At 44.4% G+C, this 16575-nt stretch overlaps 2 protein-coding genes and 1 long non-coding RNA gene across 4 annotated transcripts in view; all 3 read left to right on the forward strand.

Annotated features, from left to right (window-relative positions):
* LOC103282626 (major histocompatibility complex class I-related gene protein-like) overlaps positions 1–16575 on the forward strand; it is a 233254-nt gene that overhangs the window by 197838 nt on the left and 18841 nt on the right. The gene's annotated exons all lie outside the window — the stretch shown is intronic.
* The window catches only part of LOC134296891 (uncharacterized), a 113780-nt gene that overhangs the window by 86946 nt on the left and 10259 nt on the right, over positions 1–16575 (forward strand). The window lies entirely within an intron of this gene.
* LOC134296888 (major histocompatibility complex class I-related gene protein-like) lies at positions 356–15883 on the forward strand. The gene is made up of 4 exons (XM_062972929.1): positions 356–490; positions 3754–4026; positions 14959–15234; positions 15690–15883. Exons 1-4 carry the CDS (start codon positions 409–411, stop codon positions 15863–15865), a joined length of 807 nt encoding a protein of 268 aa, XP_062828999.1. The 5' UTR covers positions 356–408; the 3' UTR covers positions 15866–15883.

Below are 16575 nucleotides of genomic sequence, written 5' to 3' on the forward strand. Positions count from 1 at the left end.
ACCACAGTCTTCACATGTTCATGCTTGATGTTGTCCAGCTGTAATATGCCCAGATATTTATAGGCCTCTGGCTGGTGACACGTTATTGTTTGGCCATTAGGCATATTTATGCCCTCACTTTCAATGATTTTTCCCTTCTTCAATGCCACTGTCGAACATTTGTCCAAGCCAAACTCTATGCTGATATCAGTGCTAAAAATTCGGACAGTGTTAGTCAGAGACTGGATTTATTGCTGTTGTTGTTGTTGTTGTTGCTACTACCCTCTTCTGGCCATACCCTCGGTGCTGAGTCTGCCCGGAAACCGGTGACGCCATGCAAAACCCCGGCTTCCTATTGGTGGGACGTTTCCCTCCCCTGAGCTTCTAATCTTCGTGGCTTGTAAACAAGCAAAAACTTCTCGGCTGGCGATGGCGCTGCTGTTGCTGCTCCGGGTTGTGTCTCTCCTTCTCGGACACCCGGGAATCGCCCCCCTGAACCCGGCTCCCGGTGGTGAGACCTTTCAACCCACCCCTTTTTATGCTTTGCTAGAAAGAAGGGGGGGGGGACTCCTGTCTCTGTCGCCTTCTGCAGGGCTTTCGCTTGTGACAAAGGGGAGAGGGGTAGAAATGCATGGATCAGGCTGTATCTACACTTTCAAATTAGTGCAGTTGGAGACCACTCCAGCTGCCAGGGCTCAATGCTGGGGGATCCTGCCAAGGCTCAATGCTATAGGGATCCTGGGAAATGTAGTTGGGTGAGACTCCCTGGCAGGCCCTTGTAAAGCTACATATCCCATGACTGCAGATTCCTATTCCTACCTTCCCAGCACTAGAGACAACTGAACCAGAGCAAGGCAAAGTACAATAGTTTTAGTCTCCTTGTGGAGAGATAAATAAACGTCATAAATAATCATTGTTTAGTGATATCTCCAATGATAGAAAGGAGCCCCGGTGGCGAAGTGTGTTAAAGCACTGAGCTGCTGAACTTGCAGACCGAAAGGTCCCAGGTTCAAATCCCGGGAGCGAAGTCAGCGCCCACTGTTGCTCCAGCTTCTGCCAACCTAGCAGTTCGAAAACATGCAAATATGAGTAGGTCAATAGGTACCACTCCGGCGGGAAGGTAACGGCGCTCCATGCAGTCATGCCAGTGGCCACATGACCTTGGAGGTGTCTACGGACAACGCCGGCTCTTCGGCTTAGAAATGGAGATGAGCACCAACCCCCAGAGTCAGACATGACTGGACTTAATGTCAGGGGAAACCTTTACCTTTACCTACCAAGGATAGAAATTACTTTCACCCATACCAAAAAAGGGAAACACTAAAGGATGCTTCAACTCTCATCCAGTGGCCCTTATTTCCCATGCCAGGAAGGTAATGCTCAAGATCCTGCAAGGAAGTTTCCAGTAATACATGGAGCGAGAGTTGTCCAAGCTGGGTTCAGAAAATGCAGAGGAACCAGAGACCACATTGCCAATATCTGCTGGATAATGGAGGAAGCTAGGGAGTTTCAGAAAAACATCCACTTCTGCTTTATTGACTATTCTAAAGCCTTTGACTGTGTGGGTCATAACAAACTCTGGCATGTACTTGGTGATATGGAGAGACCAAGTCCCCTTGTCTGTCTCCTGAGAAATCTGTATAAAGACCAAGTAACCACAGAAAGAACAGACCACAGAACAACAGACTGGTTCCAGATTGGGAAAGGAGTGTGGACATCAGGGCTGCATACTCTCACCCTCCCTATTCAACTTGTACGCAGAACACATCATGCAACGTGCGGGTCTTGATGAATCCAAGGCTGGAGTTAAAATTTCTGGAAGAAACATTAACAACCTCAGATATGCAGATGATACCACTCTGATGGCCGAAAGTGAGGAGGAACTGAGGAGCCTTATCACCAAAGTGAAAGAAGAAAGTGCAAAAGCTGGGTTGCAGTTAAACGTCAAGAAAACCAAGATCATGGCAACCAGACGGATTGACAACTGGCAAATAGAGGGAGAAAACGTGGAGGCAGGGACAGACTTTATATTTCTAGGTGCGAAGATTACTGCACATGCAGACTGTAGCCAGGAAATCAGAAGATGTTTACTTCTTGGGAAGAGAGCAAGGACCAACCTCGATAGAATAGTGAAAAGCAGAGACATCACATGGGCAACGAAGATCCGCATAGTCAAAGCCATGGTCTCTTCAGCCATCTACGGACACACCCCCAAGATGGAAGACAATCATCCTCGAACTACAAGGGATCGTCTAAGTAAGTAAGTAAGTATTCCCCATAGTGACCTATGGCTGCGAGAGCTGGACCATAAGGAAGGCTGAATGAAGGAAGAGAGACGCTTTTGAACTCTGGTGCTGGAGGAACATCCTGAGAGTGGCTTGGACCTTGGCAAGAGGATCCACCCAGTCCATCCTCCAGGAAATAATGCCCAATGGCTGCTCACTGGAGGGAAGGAGATTGGAGGCAAAGATGAAGTATTTTGGCCACATCATGAGAAGACAGGAAAACTTGGAAAAGATCACGATGCTGGGGAAAAGGGAAGGAAAAAGGAAGAGAGGCCGACCAAGGGCAAGATGGATGGACGGTATCCTTGAAGTGACTGGCTTGACATTGAAGGAGAGAGGGGGGGTGGTGACGGCCGACAGGGAGCTCTGGCCTGGACTGGTCCATGAGGTCACGGAGAGTTGGAAATGACTGAACAAATAAACAACACAATGCATTTACCTTTGTATTAAAAATCATCAAAACATTTAAGTGCTTTGAATGTTGCATCCTTGCCAACATTCAGCGGGCGTGTTCTTTGCTGTTTTGATTGGATGAGATACCATTTTGGATTAAATTTAGAGCAGTGGTTTTCAACTTTTTCTTCACCACAGCCCCCCTTAAATACTTTTGTGGCTACAGACCCCAATTATGTAATCTAAGGCACATGAAATAATTATTTGAATTTTCTTGTGAATATTCCTTCAGATTTAGAGAGAAGGGAATATAAATTAATCTATTGTCAAAGGATTTCATGGCTGGAATCACTGGGTCGCTGTGAGTCTTTCGGGCTGTATGGCAATGTTCCAGAAGCTTTCTCTCCAGTCGTTTCACCCACATCAATGGCAGGCATCCTCAGAGGTTGTGAGGATGCCTCCCATAGATGTGGGTGAAATGTCGGAATAGAAGGTTTTTGGAACATGGCCAAAAAGCCCGAAGGACTCACAGCAACCTATAAATTAATCTGTCAATGCACACAAATTAACAAATGGGATTCTTCTAAACAGGGATGCCCACTGTCAATGTTAATCTCTGTGATAGTGATAGAGCCTCTAGTTAATTGCATCACAGAAAATCCTAAAAGATCCTGTAATGAATTCATCAGGGGGAAAATCAATCTACCAGTTTGTTTATGTTTTTATTATCTATTTTAAAGTCACCATTATTTTTGTTTTCAAACTGTTAGACTGTAAACTTGCTCTTGCACTTTTTTCCTTGACTTCCATCTACATTCGTTCCAAAGTTTTGCTTTTTCTGCACATCCTTCCACCACTTTTCATATTGCCTTCCTCTTAGTCTAATCCTACTTTGCATATGGTATTTTCAGCACACAAGTTTAATAGTTAGGGTGATAAAATGCAGCCTTGCCTTACCTCCTTCCATAGACTTGGTAGAAATTTCTTGATAAGCTATCCATTTCTCCAGACTTGCCACTCTTTTCAGTGCTTTACTAACTTTTAAATCGGCACTACCTCAACGCATTTGTATGATTCCTCCTTTCTTCCTTTCCAGTCTCTTCACACTCCCTAAAGTATTTCTACACAGCAATATCAGAGGATAATGAATTGCTTTCTTCATTTTACGTTGTGGGATATATGGATGACCAGCGGATCTCTCAATATGACAGCACCGTGAGGTTGGAACTTCCTTGTGTTTCCTGGATGAAGAAGGTGGAGGAAGTCGATCCCTCCTACTGGAAGGATGAAACTGAGGTGTCACGGAATTCTGAACAGTTTTTCAAAGAGAACCTGGTGATTGCAAGGAATCGTTATAACCAGAGCCGAGGTAAGTACCAGCCAAGGGCAAGGAGTGGTGATCTGCCATTTCTTCCCAGGGTTAATATGGTATCTCTCTACCAGCCATGAGGAGAAAAGGGGTCCTGGCAGGAGATAAATTCCTATTTCTCCACCTCACCCCACTGATCTGTTTGCTGTCTAACTGGAAGCTGTAGAAAGTACAGGACAACGTTTTTGTAACTGCTTAGAACTGAATGGAATGGTCTACATCAGTGATAATCTGAGCAAGCCACAACAGCCAGATTTACTGTGTGTTGTCGAAGGCTTTCATGGCCGGAATTACAGGGTTGTTGTGTGTTTTCCGGGCTGTGTGGCCATGTTCCAGAAGTATTCTCTCTTGATGTTTCACCCACATCTATGGCAGGCATCCTCAGAGGTTGTGAGATCTATTTGAGGTCTATATACCTCACAACCTCTGAGGATGCCTGCCGTAGATGTGAGTGAAACATCAGGAGAGAATACTTCTGGAACATGACCGTACACACAACAACCCAGCCAGATTTACCATTTTCAGTACACCATGGTGTAATAATAATAACAACAACAACAACAACAAAAACAACAGGAAAAATTCAGCTGCTATCAGGACCTCAAGATTGAACTTCAAAGACTCTGGCAGAAACCAGTACAGGTGGTCCCAGTGGTGATGGGCACACTGGGTGCCGTGCCAAAAGATCTCAGCTGGCATTTGGAAACAATAGACATTGACAAAATTACGATCTGCCGACTGCAAAAGGCCAACTTACTGGGATCTGCACGCATCATCTGAAAATACATCACACAGTCCTAGACACTTGGGAAGTGTTCAACTTGTGATTTTGTGATACGAAATCCAGCATCTCTATCTTGTTTGCTGTGTCGTACAACGTCATTGTGTCAATAACGCATGCAAAGGATCGTTACCTTGATGTGGTGCTGGGGCTTGAGCTCCTCGATGATGCCATGAGCTATACCATGCAGGGCCACTCAAGACGGGAAGGTCATGGCAGAGAAGTCAGACTAAATAAATAAATAAATAAATAATACTTTATTTATACCCCGCCACCATCTCCCAGCCGGGACTCGGGGCAGCTTACATGAGGCAGAGGCCCAAACAGCAAAAGGACAAAATAAACAACAATATAACACAAATCACAATATAAAAAGATAAAAACAGTAATACAGTAGAGCCCCTGTTATCCGAGATAAAGGGGCGGGCCCAATCTTGGATAACCGAACTGCTCAGATAGGGCGAGGGCTTGCCAAGGGACGTCTCCCTGAATCTCCCTCAGCCAGGCCCTTGCTGGAGAAAAAAAATTTCCTCCAGCAATGGCCTGGCTGAGGAAAACCCGCAGCACATTCCTCATTTCTCGGAGGGCCTGGCCAAAGGAGATCCAGGACACACTCCGTGGGCAGCAGCCCACAAGCACTGCTGCCTAGCAGCCAGAACTCAGTTAACCGGGGCTCTACTGTACAATATGAAACAAGAATATTATAAAAGTTAAAAAACAGACAACTGGATAGATACTCTAGTGTGATGAAATGACACCTCATCACACTAGAATATCTATCTATTTAGTATTTACTGTATTTTTACCCTGCTCTATCTAACCCCAAAGGAGACTCAGAGTGGCTTCCAAATTGGCAATAATTCAATGCCATACAAACATAAACATATAAATGCAGTATACACATACATTAAAATCCGTAAAAATTTAAAAACATAATATATCAATACATTAAAATCACTATTAAAGTCATAATACGTGGGGCTGCCTTTGAAGACGGCCCGGAAACTACAATTAGTACAACGCTCGGCAGCCAGGCTTCTAACTGGAGCGAATTACAGGGCGCGTTCAACGCCTCTGTTTAAGGAGCTCCACTGGCTGCCGTTTATTTTCCGGGCCCAATTCAAGGTGCAGGTTATCACCTACAAAGCCCTAAACGGTTTGGGACCCACCTACCTTAGAGACCGCATCTCCCCCTATGAACCCACACGTTCTCTTCGCTCGTTGGGGGAGGCCCTCCTCTCGCTCCCACCACCCTCGCAGTCGCGGTTGGTGGGGACGAGAGAGAGGGCCTTCTCCGTCGTGGCCCCTCGGCTTTGGAACTCGCTCCCTAGAGAGATCAGGCAGGCCCCTACCATCCTCTCCTTCCGGAAGAGCCTAAAAACCTGGCTCTTCCAAAAGGCCTTCGATGATTAATCGTTGTAGGTTCGATTTATCTGCCCATTCAACAATAGCTCCATCGTTGATGTTTTGCCATTATTACATTGCCCTTTATTGACTATTTTAGCTGTGAAACTACCTCTCCCCATTTTGAAATATTCTGCACTTTGGGCCAGATCCGTGTATTAGTCTCCTGTTTTTAACATTTTATGCTGTATGTTGATTTTTATGACTGTTTTATTGATGCTGATGTTTTATTGTGGGATATTTGTTTTATTGTCTTGTTGCTGTTATTATATTGTTGTGTCGGGCAAGGCCCCATGTAAGCCGCCCCGAGTCCCTTCAGAGAGATAGGGCGGGGGTATAAAAATAAAGGTATTCTTATTATTATTATTATTATTATTATTATTATTATTATTATTATTATTATTATTATTATTATTGTCCAGGAGCCATTACAGTCGTGTTGCAATTACTTTATAGCTGCCTATTGTACTAACTAATTTCCGAAAACTTGGACCCACAGCCAGGTTTTTGGATTCTTTCTAAAGGCCAGGAAGGAGGAAGCTGATCTGATTTCACTGGAAAGGGAGTTTCACGGCCGAGGGGCCACCACTAAGACCCTGTCTCTTGTCCCCACCAACTGCACCCACAAAGGAGGTGAGATGGAGAGCAGAGCCTCCCCAGAAGATCTTAGTCTCCGAGGTGGTTCATAGGGGAAGATCAGTTTGGACAGGTAGGCTGGGCCAGAACCATTTAGGGCTTCAAAGTCTAAAGCCAGCACTTGGCTGAACAACCTGGCTGTTGCCTGTTGGGCTACTTGAAGCTTCTGAACAGTCTTTCTCACGGCCGTTGATATGTATGTAAATAAAATGTCATCATTTGTGTCAAATTCAGTCTTTGGCTCTGGCAAAACAATGGAAATTGGACAATATTCTGATGAAAGAACAATGGCTGAGGAAATTGAAAAGCATATATGACATGGACAAATTAACTTTTCTCCTGAAGGAAATTAGAGGAAAACATATTAGAGCGACAAATTGAAACAAACTGGAAAATTATATGAACAACATAATGACATAAGACAAATGGACCAGGACATTTTCCAAAACTTTATACATAGAAATTTACCATAAAGGAAAAGAATGGAAGTTTAATGTATGGTTTGTTCCCCTCTTCCCTAACCCCTCTCCCTAATGTTTCTTTCCCTCCACACTTCCCCCTACCCCTTTTCTTTTCTTTTTTCTTTCCTTTCCCTAACACTTCCTTTTACCCTTCTAATTCCACTCCTCACATCCTCTCCCTGCCCTGTATTCCATGTTTTTAATACTTCTACTGTAATCACAAACCCCTTCAATAAAAATGTATATAAAATAGAAGCTTCTGAACAGTCTTCAAAGGCAACCCCACATAGAGTGCATTGTAGTAGTCTATTTGAAATATAACAAGAGTGTGGATCACCGTGGCCAAGTCTGACTTCTGAAGGTATAGGCGCAACTGGAGCACAAGTTTACATTGTATGAAAGCTCCCCTGGCCACTAGGCTTGAGCAAATTTTTCGTTAGTTCGTTAAATTCGTTTAAAATTCGTTTCATAATTACTTTTGAATTGATATTGAACCATCTGCTCACTGCCTTACAAATATTACGAATTTGAATAATAAAAGTACCTTTTTTTCTGATGTCTTCGGATGTAGCTGTAGCTCCTCTGAGAGGAGAAGCCATGTTGGCATGCCTCTCAGCCAATCAGAGCGGAAGAGGGAGGGAGGGAGAGGCATGGCCATCGATCTGCTAGCATTTTAAAAATGGCATTGAGACGCCCCCCCCCCCACCCCCCCCCGCGGGGACCACACCGGCTCAGTAGAAGCCTTCCGCAAAGCAGGGAGGGAGCGAAGAGAAGAGAGAAGAGACATACCTGCCTGCGCTTGGCCTTCTCCTCGCCCTGCCTTGGAGCCGCCGTTTGGTGCCAGGCTTAAAGGGGAATACCAAAACCAGGCTTGCCTTCCTAAACGGAATCCTTAGAGCCAGAGGATATCCCTTTAAGAGATATCTCCACTGAGGAGATCTCCCGGAAAGGATTCTGGCACCAGCTCAATTGCAACAGATTCAGTGCCATGTCATGTGAGCTGTAGTTTTACAAAGTCCCTAGCCTTCCCTGCAGAAGAGAGCCAGTACCATGCCAAACTACAACTCCCAGTTTTCTGTCAAATTGTTTTGGATTTCAACTCCTACAATTCCTAACTCCAGACATGGGCAAAGTTTCTTCTCCAGACATGCCAACAGTATTAAGTGATAAAATCTTGGGCATTTTTTCCTTTAATGCTAAAAGTTCATAGGTTGTTCAGCAACAGCCTACTGGCTGGGTTGCTATGAGTTTTCCGGGCTCTATGGCCATGTGCCAGAAGCATTCTCTCCTGACGTTTCACCCACATCTGTGGCAGACATACTCAGAGGTTTTGACGTCTGTGCGAAGCTAGGCAAGTGGGGTTTTATATATCTGTGGAAGGTCCAGGGTGGGAGAAAGAACTCTTGTCTGTGGGAGGCAAGTGTGAATGTTGCAATTGGTCACCTTGATTAGCATTGAATAGCCTTGCAGCTTCAAAGCCTGGCTGCTTCCTACCTGGGGGAATCCTTTGTTGGGAGGTATTAGCTGGCCCTGATTGTTTCCTGTCTGGAATTCCCATTTTCTGGGTGTTGTTCTTTTACTGTCCTGATTTTAGCTTTTCTGTAGCTAAAAATGCATATAAAATTGATTCTATAGGGAGGATAAATGATTGGATTTCAACTCCTACAGCTTAGCTTTCTCTGCCAATAATGGTACCATACCAAACTAAAGCTCCCAAGATTCTGTAGCAGTGAGCCATCTTGGATATTGTAAGGGATTTATTATTATTATTATTATTATTATTATTATTATTATTATTATTATTATTATTATTATTATTAGACCTTGCTCCCAGGAAGGTGCCTTCGCTGTGGCTCCCAACTTATCTATCTACCTTTCCACATATTCTCCACATTGTGTGTATGTGTATTTATATTATATATACATGAGCCCCGATGGCGAAGTGTGTTAAAGCACTGAGCTGCTGAACTTGCAGACCGAAAGGTCCCAGGTTCAAATCCCGGGAGCAGAGTGAGTGCCCGCTGTTAGCTCCAGCTTCTGCCAACCTAGCAGCTTGAAAACATGCCAATGTGAGTAGATCAATAGGTACCGCTCTGGCGGGAAGGTAATGGCACTCCATGTAGTCATGCCGGCCACATGACCTTGGAGGTGTCTATGGACAACACTGGCTCTTGGGCTTAGAAATGGAGATGAGCACCAACCCCCAGAGTCAGACATGACTGAATTTAACGTCAAGGGATACCTTTACCTTTACCTATACACACACACACACACACACACACATATATGCAGGGACTATATATATATATATATATATATATATATATACACACAGTATATATCACACACACACCAATTTAACAAAGTTTCAGCCACAAAAACAAAGTTTCTGAAGTAGAACAATGACTTTCACAGTAAAGACAACCCAATTTAACAGGAAATAAGACTTTCAAACCAGGAACAGATTTCTGCAATTATTAAAAAATGGTTTATTATAAAAGCTATGAAAATTCGCCAAAAATCAGAGGATAAGGGAAACGTTCCAAATTTTGGTGAGCTATCAGCGTTAAATGTGTTCTACCACTGTACCAAGTTTGAAGAAGATCACTCAAAAAATGAGGGCGGGAGAGTCCTGTAAAATCTCCCCTCATGCTGTTTTTTTTGGCCACTGCGCATGCGCATCCGCCATTAACAAATTACTTTTGAAACTAACGAATTTTCGTTAATTTTGAATTTTTTGGGGGGCAAAATTCGGAAATGACATCAGAAACGAAACGCTGGCGCCCCCTACTTTTGAAACGAGTTTAGAATCAATTTTTTCATGGATCGCTCAAGCCTACTGGCCACCACCGAGACCTGGGGTTCCAGGCTGTGAACCTGTGACTTCAGGAAAAGTGTAACCACGTCCAGCACAGGCTGTAGCCCTATACCTTGTTCAGCCTTCCGACTGACCAGGAGTACCTCTGTCTTGTCTGGATTCAATTTCAATTTGTTCACCCACATCCAGATTGTCACACCTATCCACTTAAATCCTGTGGCTGCCTTCTACAGAATTCTGGGATTTGTATTTTAGGGAGAGGCATTTAAACTGCTCAGCAGAGACACTCTGGACTTCACTAAACTACAATGGGATTTAAAGTGGATTGAAACTCTAGTATGAAAATTTCTATAAGCAGGAATGGAGAAGTACAAAAATTTTCCTAAAATTTCTGAATGGGAAGTGACTGCCTCCACTTCCTGTTGCTTAAAAAGCCTCCCATGAACATAAAATGACCAGGAATGCCTAAAAACCTGGTGAAAATGATGGCAGTAAAGAAATATCAATACTTGTTTACAGAGAATAAAGCTCTAGATTTCGTCCGTGCTCACAAAACAATATACAGGATGCGTGGGGAAGATGTACCAGGAAATTCAATTTGGATGGAAAAGTAAATAGACAAAAGAAGAATTGCTATATTAGGGAGAAGAATTCCTAAAAACTATTTCTTATATGTGAGCATGACCCATCCTGAGAAAGGAGATTCATTATTTTCTTCCTTCCCAGACAAAGGGTTTTAAGGTACTAACTGTAAATGTAGTTGGTTAAGCAACCAAACCCAAAGGGTGCTTCTCTCCAAGGGTTCTTCCTCTTCATCTCAGAAAGAAATGACTAGTGAAGTGGGTTCAGTCCTGGGCCCAATACTGATCAATGTATTTATTAATGACTTGAATGAAAGTTTAGAGGGCATGCTTACCATGTTTGCAGATGACACCAAATTAGGACAGGATCAGAATTCAAAATGACATTAACAGATTAGAGAGCTATGCCAAAACTAACAAAATGAGTTTCAGCAAGGACAAATGTAAGATACTACACTTAGGCAGAACATAATGAAATGCAAAGACACAGGATGGGTGATGTCTGGCTCACAACAGGGAGTCTTCATAGACAACAAGCTGAAGATGACCCAACAGTGTGATGCAGCAGCAAAAAAAAAGCCAATGGGATTTTGGGCTGCATCAAAAGGAGTATAGTGTCTAGATCAAGGGAAGTTATGGTGCCTCTGTATTCTGCTTTGATTATGTTGGGAATGGAAGAGCCGTTAAGTTCTAATCAACCCTCTTTATGAGGTAAATTCCCATTAAAATAGTAGGGTAAAGAATTGCAGCAGCTTGAGACTTGCCGGTGTGAGTTTGGAAGGCCTCTGCATCATCAGGAAGGCAAAAGGGATGCAAAGTTAGCTTCAAAGTTTAAAATCATTTATTGAGGTAAAAAGAAATCCATTGAAGGATAGAAAAGGTTAGGACCTATCTAGCTAGTCTGTCCTGATCTAACACACATAGACGGATTAAAATAACAAAGCTCTATAGATAACTACATCTTGACTAATAGAGGACAGAGGTGCATCCTCTCTGGAACAAAGCAGGAAGCTGCAATGGTGGTCAACTCCATGGGTCTGGTCGCTTCTTCTCTAGGGCCATAAACATTCCAAAGGACCAAATTGGGGAAGTTACATCAGAGCCCTAGGAGAGATTACATTTCTATGAACATTTAGGTCAGGGTGGGCTGACCTAAATAGGATGGGAACCAGGAAACAATGGTGAATCCTATCTAGGCATGTTTTGGAAACGGGGAAAGGATTCCCTCAATCTAACTCTATCATCTATCTGACTACATTTAGACTTGAGTAGTCCAGGATGAATCCCAACAGATTAGACCTCACCTGGAATACTGTGTCCAATTCTGGGCACCACAATTCAAAAGACGGATGTACTCTAAGCTGGAAGGTGTCCAGAGAAGGGCAACTGAACTAATCAAAAATCTGGAGACTATAAATCCCTCTGAGGAGTGTCTTAAAGAGCTGGGTTTGTTTAACCTGCAGAAGAGAAGACATGAGAGCCATGTATCAATATGTGGAAAGGTGTCATAGGGAAGAAAGAGCAGACTTGTCTTCTCCTGCCCTGGAGACTAGGACTCGGAGCAATGGGTTCAAATGACAGGACAGGAGAACATCAGGAAGGACTTCCTGACCGTATGAGCTGTTCAGCAGGGAACTCTCTGCCTCAGAGTCTGGTGGAAGCTCCTTTCTTGGAAACTTTTAAACAGAGGCTGGGTGGCCATCTGTCAGGGGTACTTTGATTGTGCTTTTCCTGCATGGCAGGGGGTTGGACTAATAATAATAATAATAATAAGAAGAAGAAGAAGAAGAAGAAGAAGTTTATTTATATCCCGCCTCCATCTTCCCCCGAAGGGGACTTGGGGCGGCTTACAGCAAAATCAAATACAAAGCAGTGCTAACATATGAAACATCAAAGAACAATAACAAAACCAATAACAAAATATACACAATAACCGGGGGGGGGGGGATGACTAGATGGCCCATGCAGTCTCTTCCAACTCTATGATTCCATGATTCTATGAAGAAATATTTGGGCAAGAAGGGGAAAGTAACCTCTGCAAGAAGGCAGGGAGCAGAAAAAACATTGCTGCATGAAGATCAATGGCTCTCTGAAATCCCATGAGGCAAGGCAGGAGATAAATATTTTAATAAATACATTATATCTCAGGATTATTAACCATTAAACACTGGGCAGTTTGTAATGTTTCACGCTTTCTTAGAATGTGGTTGCCTTTCCCCCTCCCTAGAAAAAAAAATCCTGCTGTTTCTGAGAAATTTCAAATCTGCCCCTTGTGGTCACAAGGAAGGTGGTGGATGCCTCTAATCTTGTCTGAACCCCCACCGCCCCTGTATTTCTCTTTCAGGGAAAAGGGGAGAAATCACCAAAGAAGAATTCAAACGTATAGCCAACTCCTGTAGGGAAAAGGCTCACAAGGCTAAAGCTCAAAATGAGCTCAGGCTTGCCAGGAACATAAAAAACAACAAAAAAGGCTTTTTTGCTTACATTGGTAGAAAAAGGAAGAACAAGGAGGCGATAGGGCCACTGCGAGGAGAAAATGGGGTGATGATGACAAGGGACAGGGAAAAGGCAGAACTACTTAATGCCTTCTTTGCCTCAGTCTTCTCACAAAAAGAAAGCTATCTTCAACCTCAGCAACATGAAATGGACGAAGGATTGGGGGAAATCCAACCCCAAATAGGGAAACAAGTTGTCCAGGAACACCTGGCCACTCTAAATGAATTCAAGTCCCCAGGGCCAGATCAGCTACATCCAAGAGTATTGAAGGAACTAGCAGAAGTTATTTCAGAACCACTGGCAATTATCTTTTAGAGTTCTTGGAGAACGGGAGAAGTCCCAGCAGATTGGAGGAGGGCGAATGTGGTCCCTATCTTCAAGAAGGGAAAAAAGAATGACCCAAACAATTACCGTCCGGTCAGCCTCACATCGATACCAGGCAAAATTCTGGAAAAGATCATTAAGGAAGTGGTCTGCGAACACTTAGAAACAAATGCGGTCATTGCTAATAGTCAACACGGATTTACCAAAAACAAGTCATGCCAAACTAATCTGATCTCTTTTTTCGATAGAGTTACGAGTTGGGTCGATACAGGGAATGCTGTGGATGTAGCGTACCTGGATTTCAGTAAGGCCTTCGACAAAGTCCCCCACGACCTTCTGGCAAACAAACTAGTAAAATGTGGGCTAGACAAAACTACGGTTAGGTGGATCTGTAATTGGCTAAGCAGATGAACCCAAAGGGTGCTCACCAATGCATCGTCTTCATCATGGAGAGAAGTGACAAGTGGAGTGCCGCAGGGCTCCGTCCTGGGCCCGGTTCTGTTCAACATCTTTATTAACGACTTAGACGAAGGGTTAGAAGGCACGATCATCAAGTTTGCAGACGACACCAAACTGGGAGGGATAGCTAACACTCCAGAAGACAGGAGCAGAATTCAAAACGATCTTGACAAACTAGAGAGATGGGCCGAAACTAACAAGATGAAGTTCAACAGGGACAAATGCAAGATACTTCACTTTGGCAGAAAAAATGGAATGCAAAGATACAGAATGGGGGACGCCTGGCTTGACAGCAGTGTGTGCGAAAAAGACCTTGGAGTCCTCGTGGACAACAAGTTAAACATGAGCCAGCAATGTGATGCGGCTGCTAAAAAAGCCAACGGGATTCTGGCCTGCATCAATAGGGGAATAGCGTCTAGATCCAGGGAAGTCCTGCTCCCCCTCTATTCTGCCTTGGTCAGACCACACCTGGAATACTGCGTCCAATTCTGGGCACCACAGTTGAAGGGAGATGTTGACAAGCTAGAATGTGTCCAGAGGAGGGCAACTAAAATGATCAAAGGTCTGGAGAACAAGCCCTATGAGGAGCGGCTTAAAGAGCTGGGCATGTTTAGCCTGCAGAAGAGAAGGCTGAGAGGAGACATGATAGCCATGTACAAATACGTGAAGGGAAGTCCTAGGGAGGAGGGAGCAAGCTTGTTTTCTGCTGCCTTGCAGACTAGGACACGGAACAATGGCTTCAAACTACAGGAAAGAAAGGAGATTCCACCTGAACATCAGGAAGAACTTCCTCACTGTGAGAAGGGCTGTCTTCCCCAGACTGTGGTGGAGGCTCCTTCTTTGGAGGCTTTTAAGCAGAGGCTGGATGGCTATCTGTTGGGGGTGCTTTGAATGCGATTTCCTGCTTCTTAGCGGGGGCTGGACTAGATGGCCCATGAGGTCTCTTCCAACTCTACTATTCTATGATTCTAGGGTTTCACACCCTGCAGCAGATGTACGGCTGTGACCTGAGGAAAGATGGGAGCAAAGGAGGATATCGACAGTATGCCTACGATGGGAAGGACTTCATCAGTTTTGACAAGGAGACCCTCACTTGGACGGCAGCTGATGGGGCAGCCCAGAAAACCAAGAGGAAGTGGGATGCTCAATCAATGCGCAACCAGTACCTTAAGGCTTACCTGCAGGAGACCTGCATTGAGTGGCTGAAGAAGTACCTGGACTACGGCAAGGAGACACTGCTGAGGACAGGTGAAGGGGGTGTCACCAAGAGCTTGACGGGGGGGGGGGGGAGCGGGAGGGGAGGGATAAGTAGAAAAATAATATAGTGGAGTTAGAGAGGGGGAGTGGACTTTGCTCCGTGCAGGACACTTGATCCTGTTTCGTATTAGGAAGCCTCCAAACATAACAGCCTCCATGATATGGTCCACCCTCTCTGTCAGAAAATGAAACACAAAATCCAAGTATTGAGGAAAGGAAAGAAGAGGAAGGAAAAGAAAGGAAACGTGGCAGCACCAAATGTAAGTTTGCAACATTTACCAATTGATCAGAATGGTCAAGTTTTTCTTGGGAGGGGCAGGACAGAAGTAGCTGAAGATTGTTGAAGATAGGAAGATAGGGGTCCTTCCCCAGGTAGCCCAAACAAGGGCACTCACCCTTCTTGGCATTGGGAAAGGCCCTGTGCTGATTCTGGTATTATTTTGCAGAGACACCAGAAGTGATGGTGACCCGGAAGGTAGACCACGATGGGATGGAAACCTTGATCTGTCGGGTGGGGGGCTTCTACCCGAAGGACATTGACATTGAGTGGACAAGGGATGGGGAGGTCTGGCAGCAAGATACCTTCCATGGCCTTCCATCATGCTCCACGTGGCATTTGTAGCGGCCCCTGTCCTTGGGGTCCACCTTGATACTTTTCCAGGTGTAGTACGTCCCATCCGAGTTGGGGGATACAACTCGGATGGGACGTACTACACCTGGAAAAGTATCAAGGTGGACCCCAAGGACAGGGGCCGCTACAAATGCCACGTGGAGCATGATGGCCTTCTGAAACCAGTAGACTTGGCCTGGGAGGAGCCTGGTGAGTAATTTGAGGAAAGGCGGGTTCCAGGGGATGAAAATAAGCAAAAGGATTATCAGATGCATCAGAACTGGAGTTTTGAAGGCAGAGTAGTACCCCAGACTCTGCTATCAGAACTCCAGCTGTAGAGACTGTACACAATACAGGTTGATTATCTCTTATCCGGTGTGACGGCGTGAGTGGCGCCATCTATATGTCGAACTGTCAGTTGCAAGATTTGAATTGTATCATGCCTGATTTTGCCTTTACCCTGTAAATGTTGTTGGATTGATTGGTTATTTATAGCTGTCAATCAATGTTGTTTGCACCAGTTATATTGCTTCCTCAGCTCAATTGTTTGGCTCCACCCTTTTCTGGAGTGGGTCAGTGTTTCCTTTTTCATTCCACCATCAAGCTTTCTATCAGATAGACGCAAGAGAGGGACTTAGCTCTAAAAGCCCTTGATTAAGTTACCTCTCAGCACCAATTCTGAGGTTCTTACCCTTGAGGAGTCTCAAGCGCCTTCAAATCAG

Source organism: Anolis carolinensis, chromosome 2, assembly GCF_035594765.1.
Source record: "Anolis carolinensis isolate JA03-04 chromosome 2, rAnoCar3.1.pri, whole genome shotgun sequence".
NCBI lineage: Eukaryota > Metazoa > Chordata > Lepidosauria > Squamata > Dactyloidae > Anolis > Anolis carolinensis.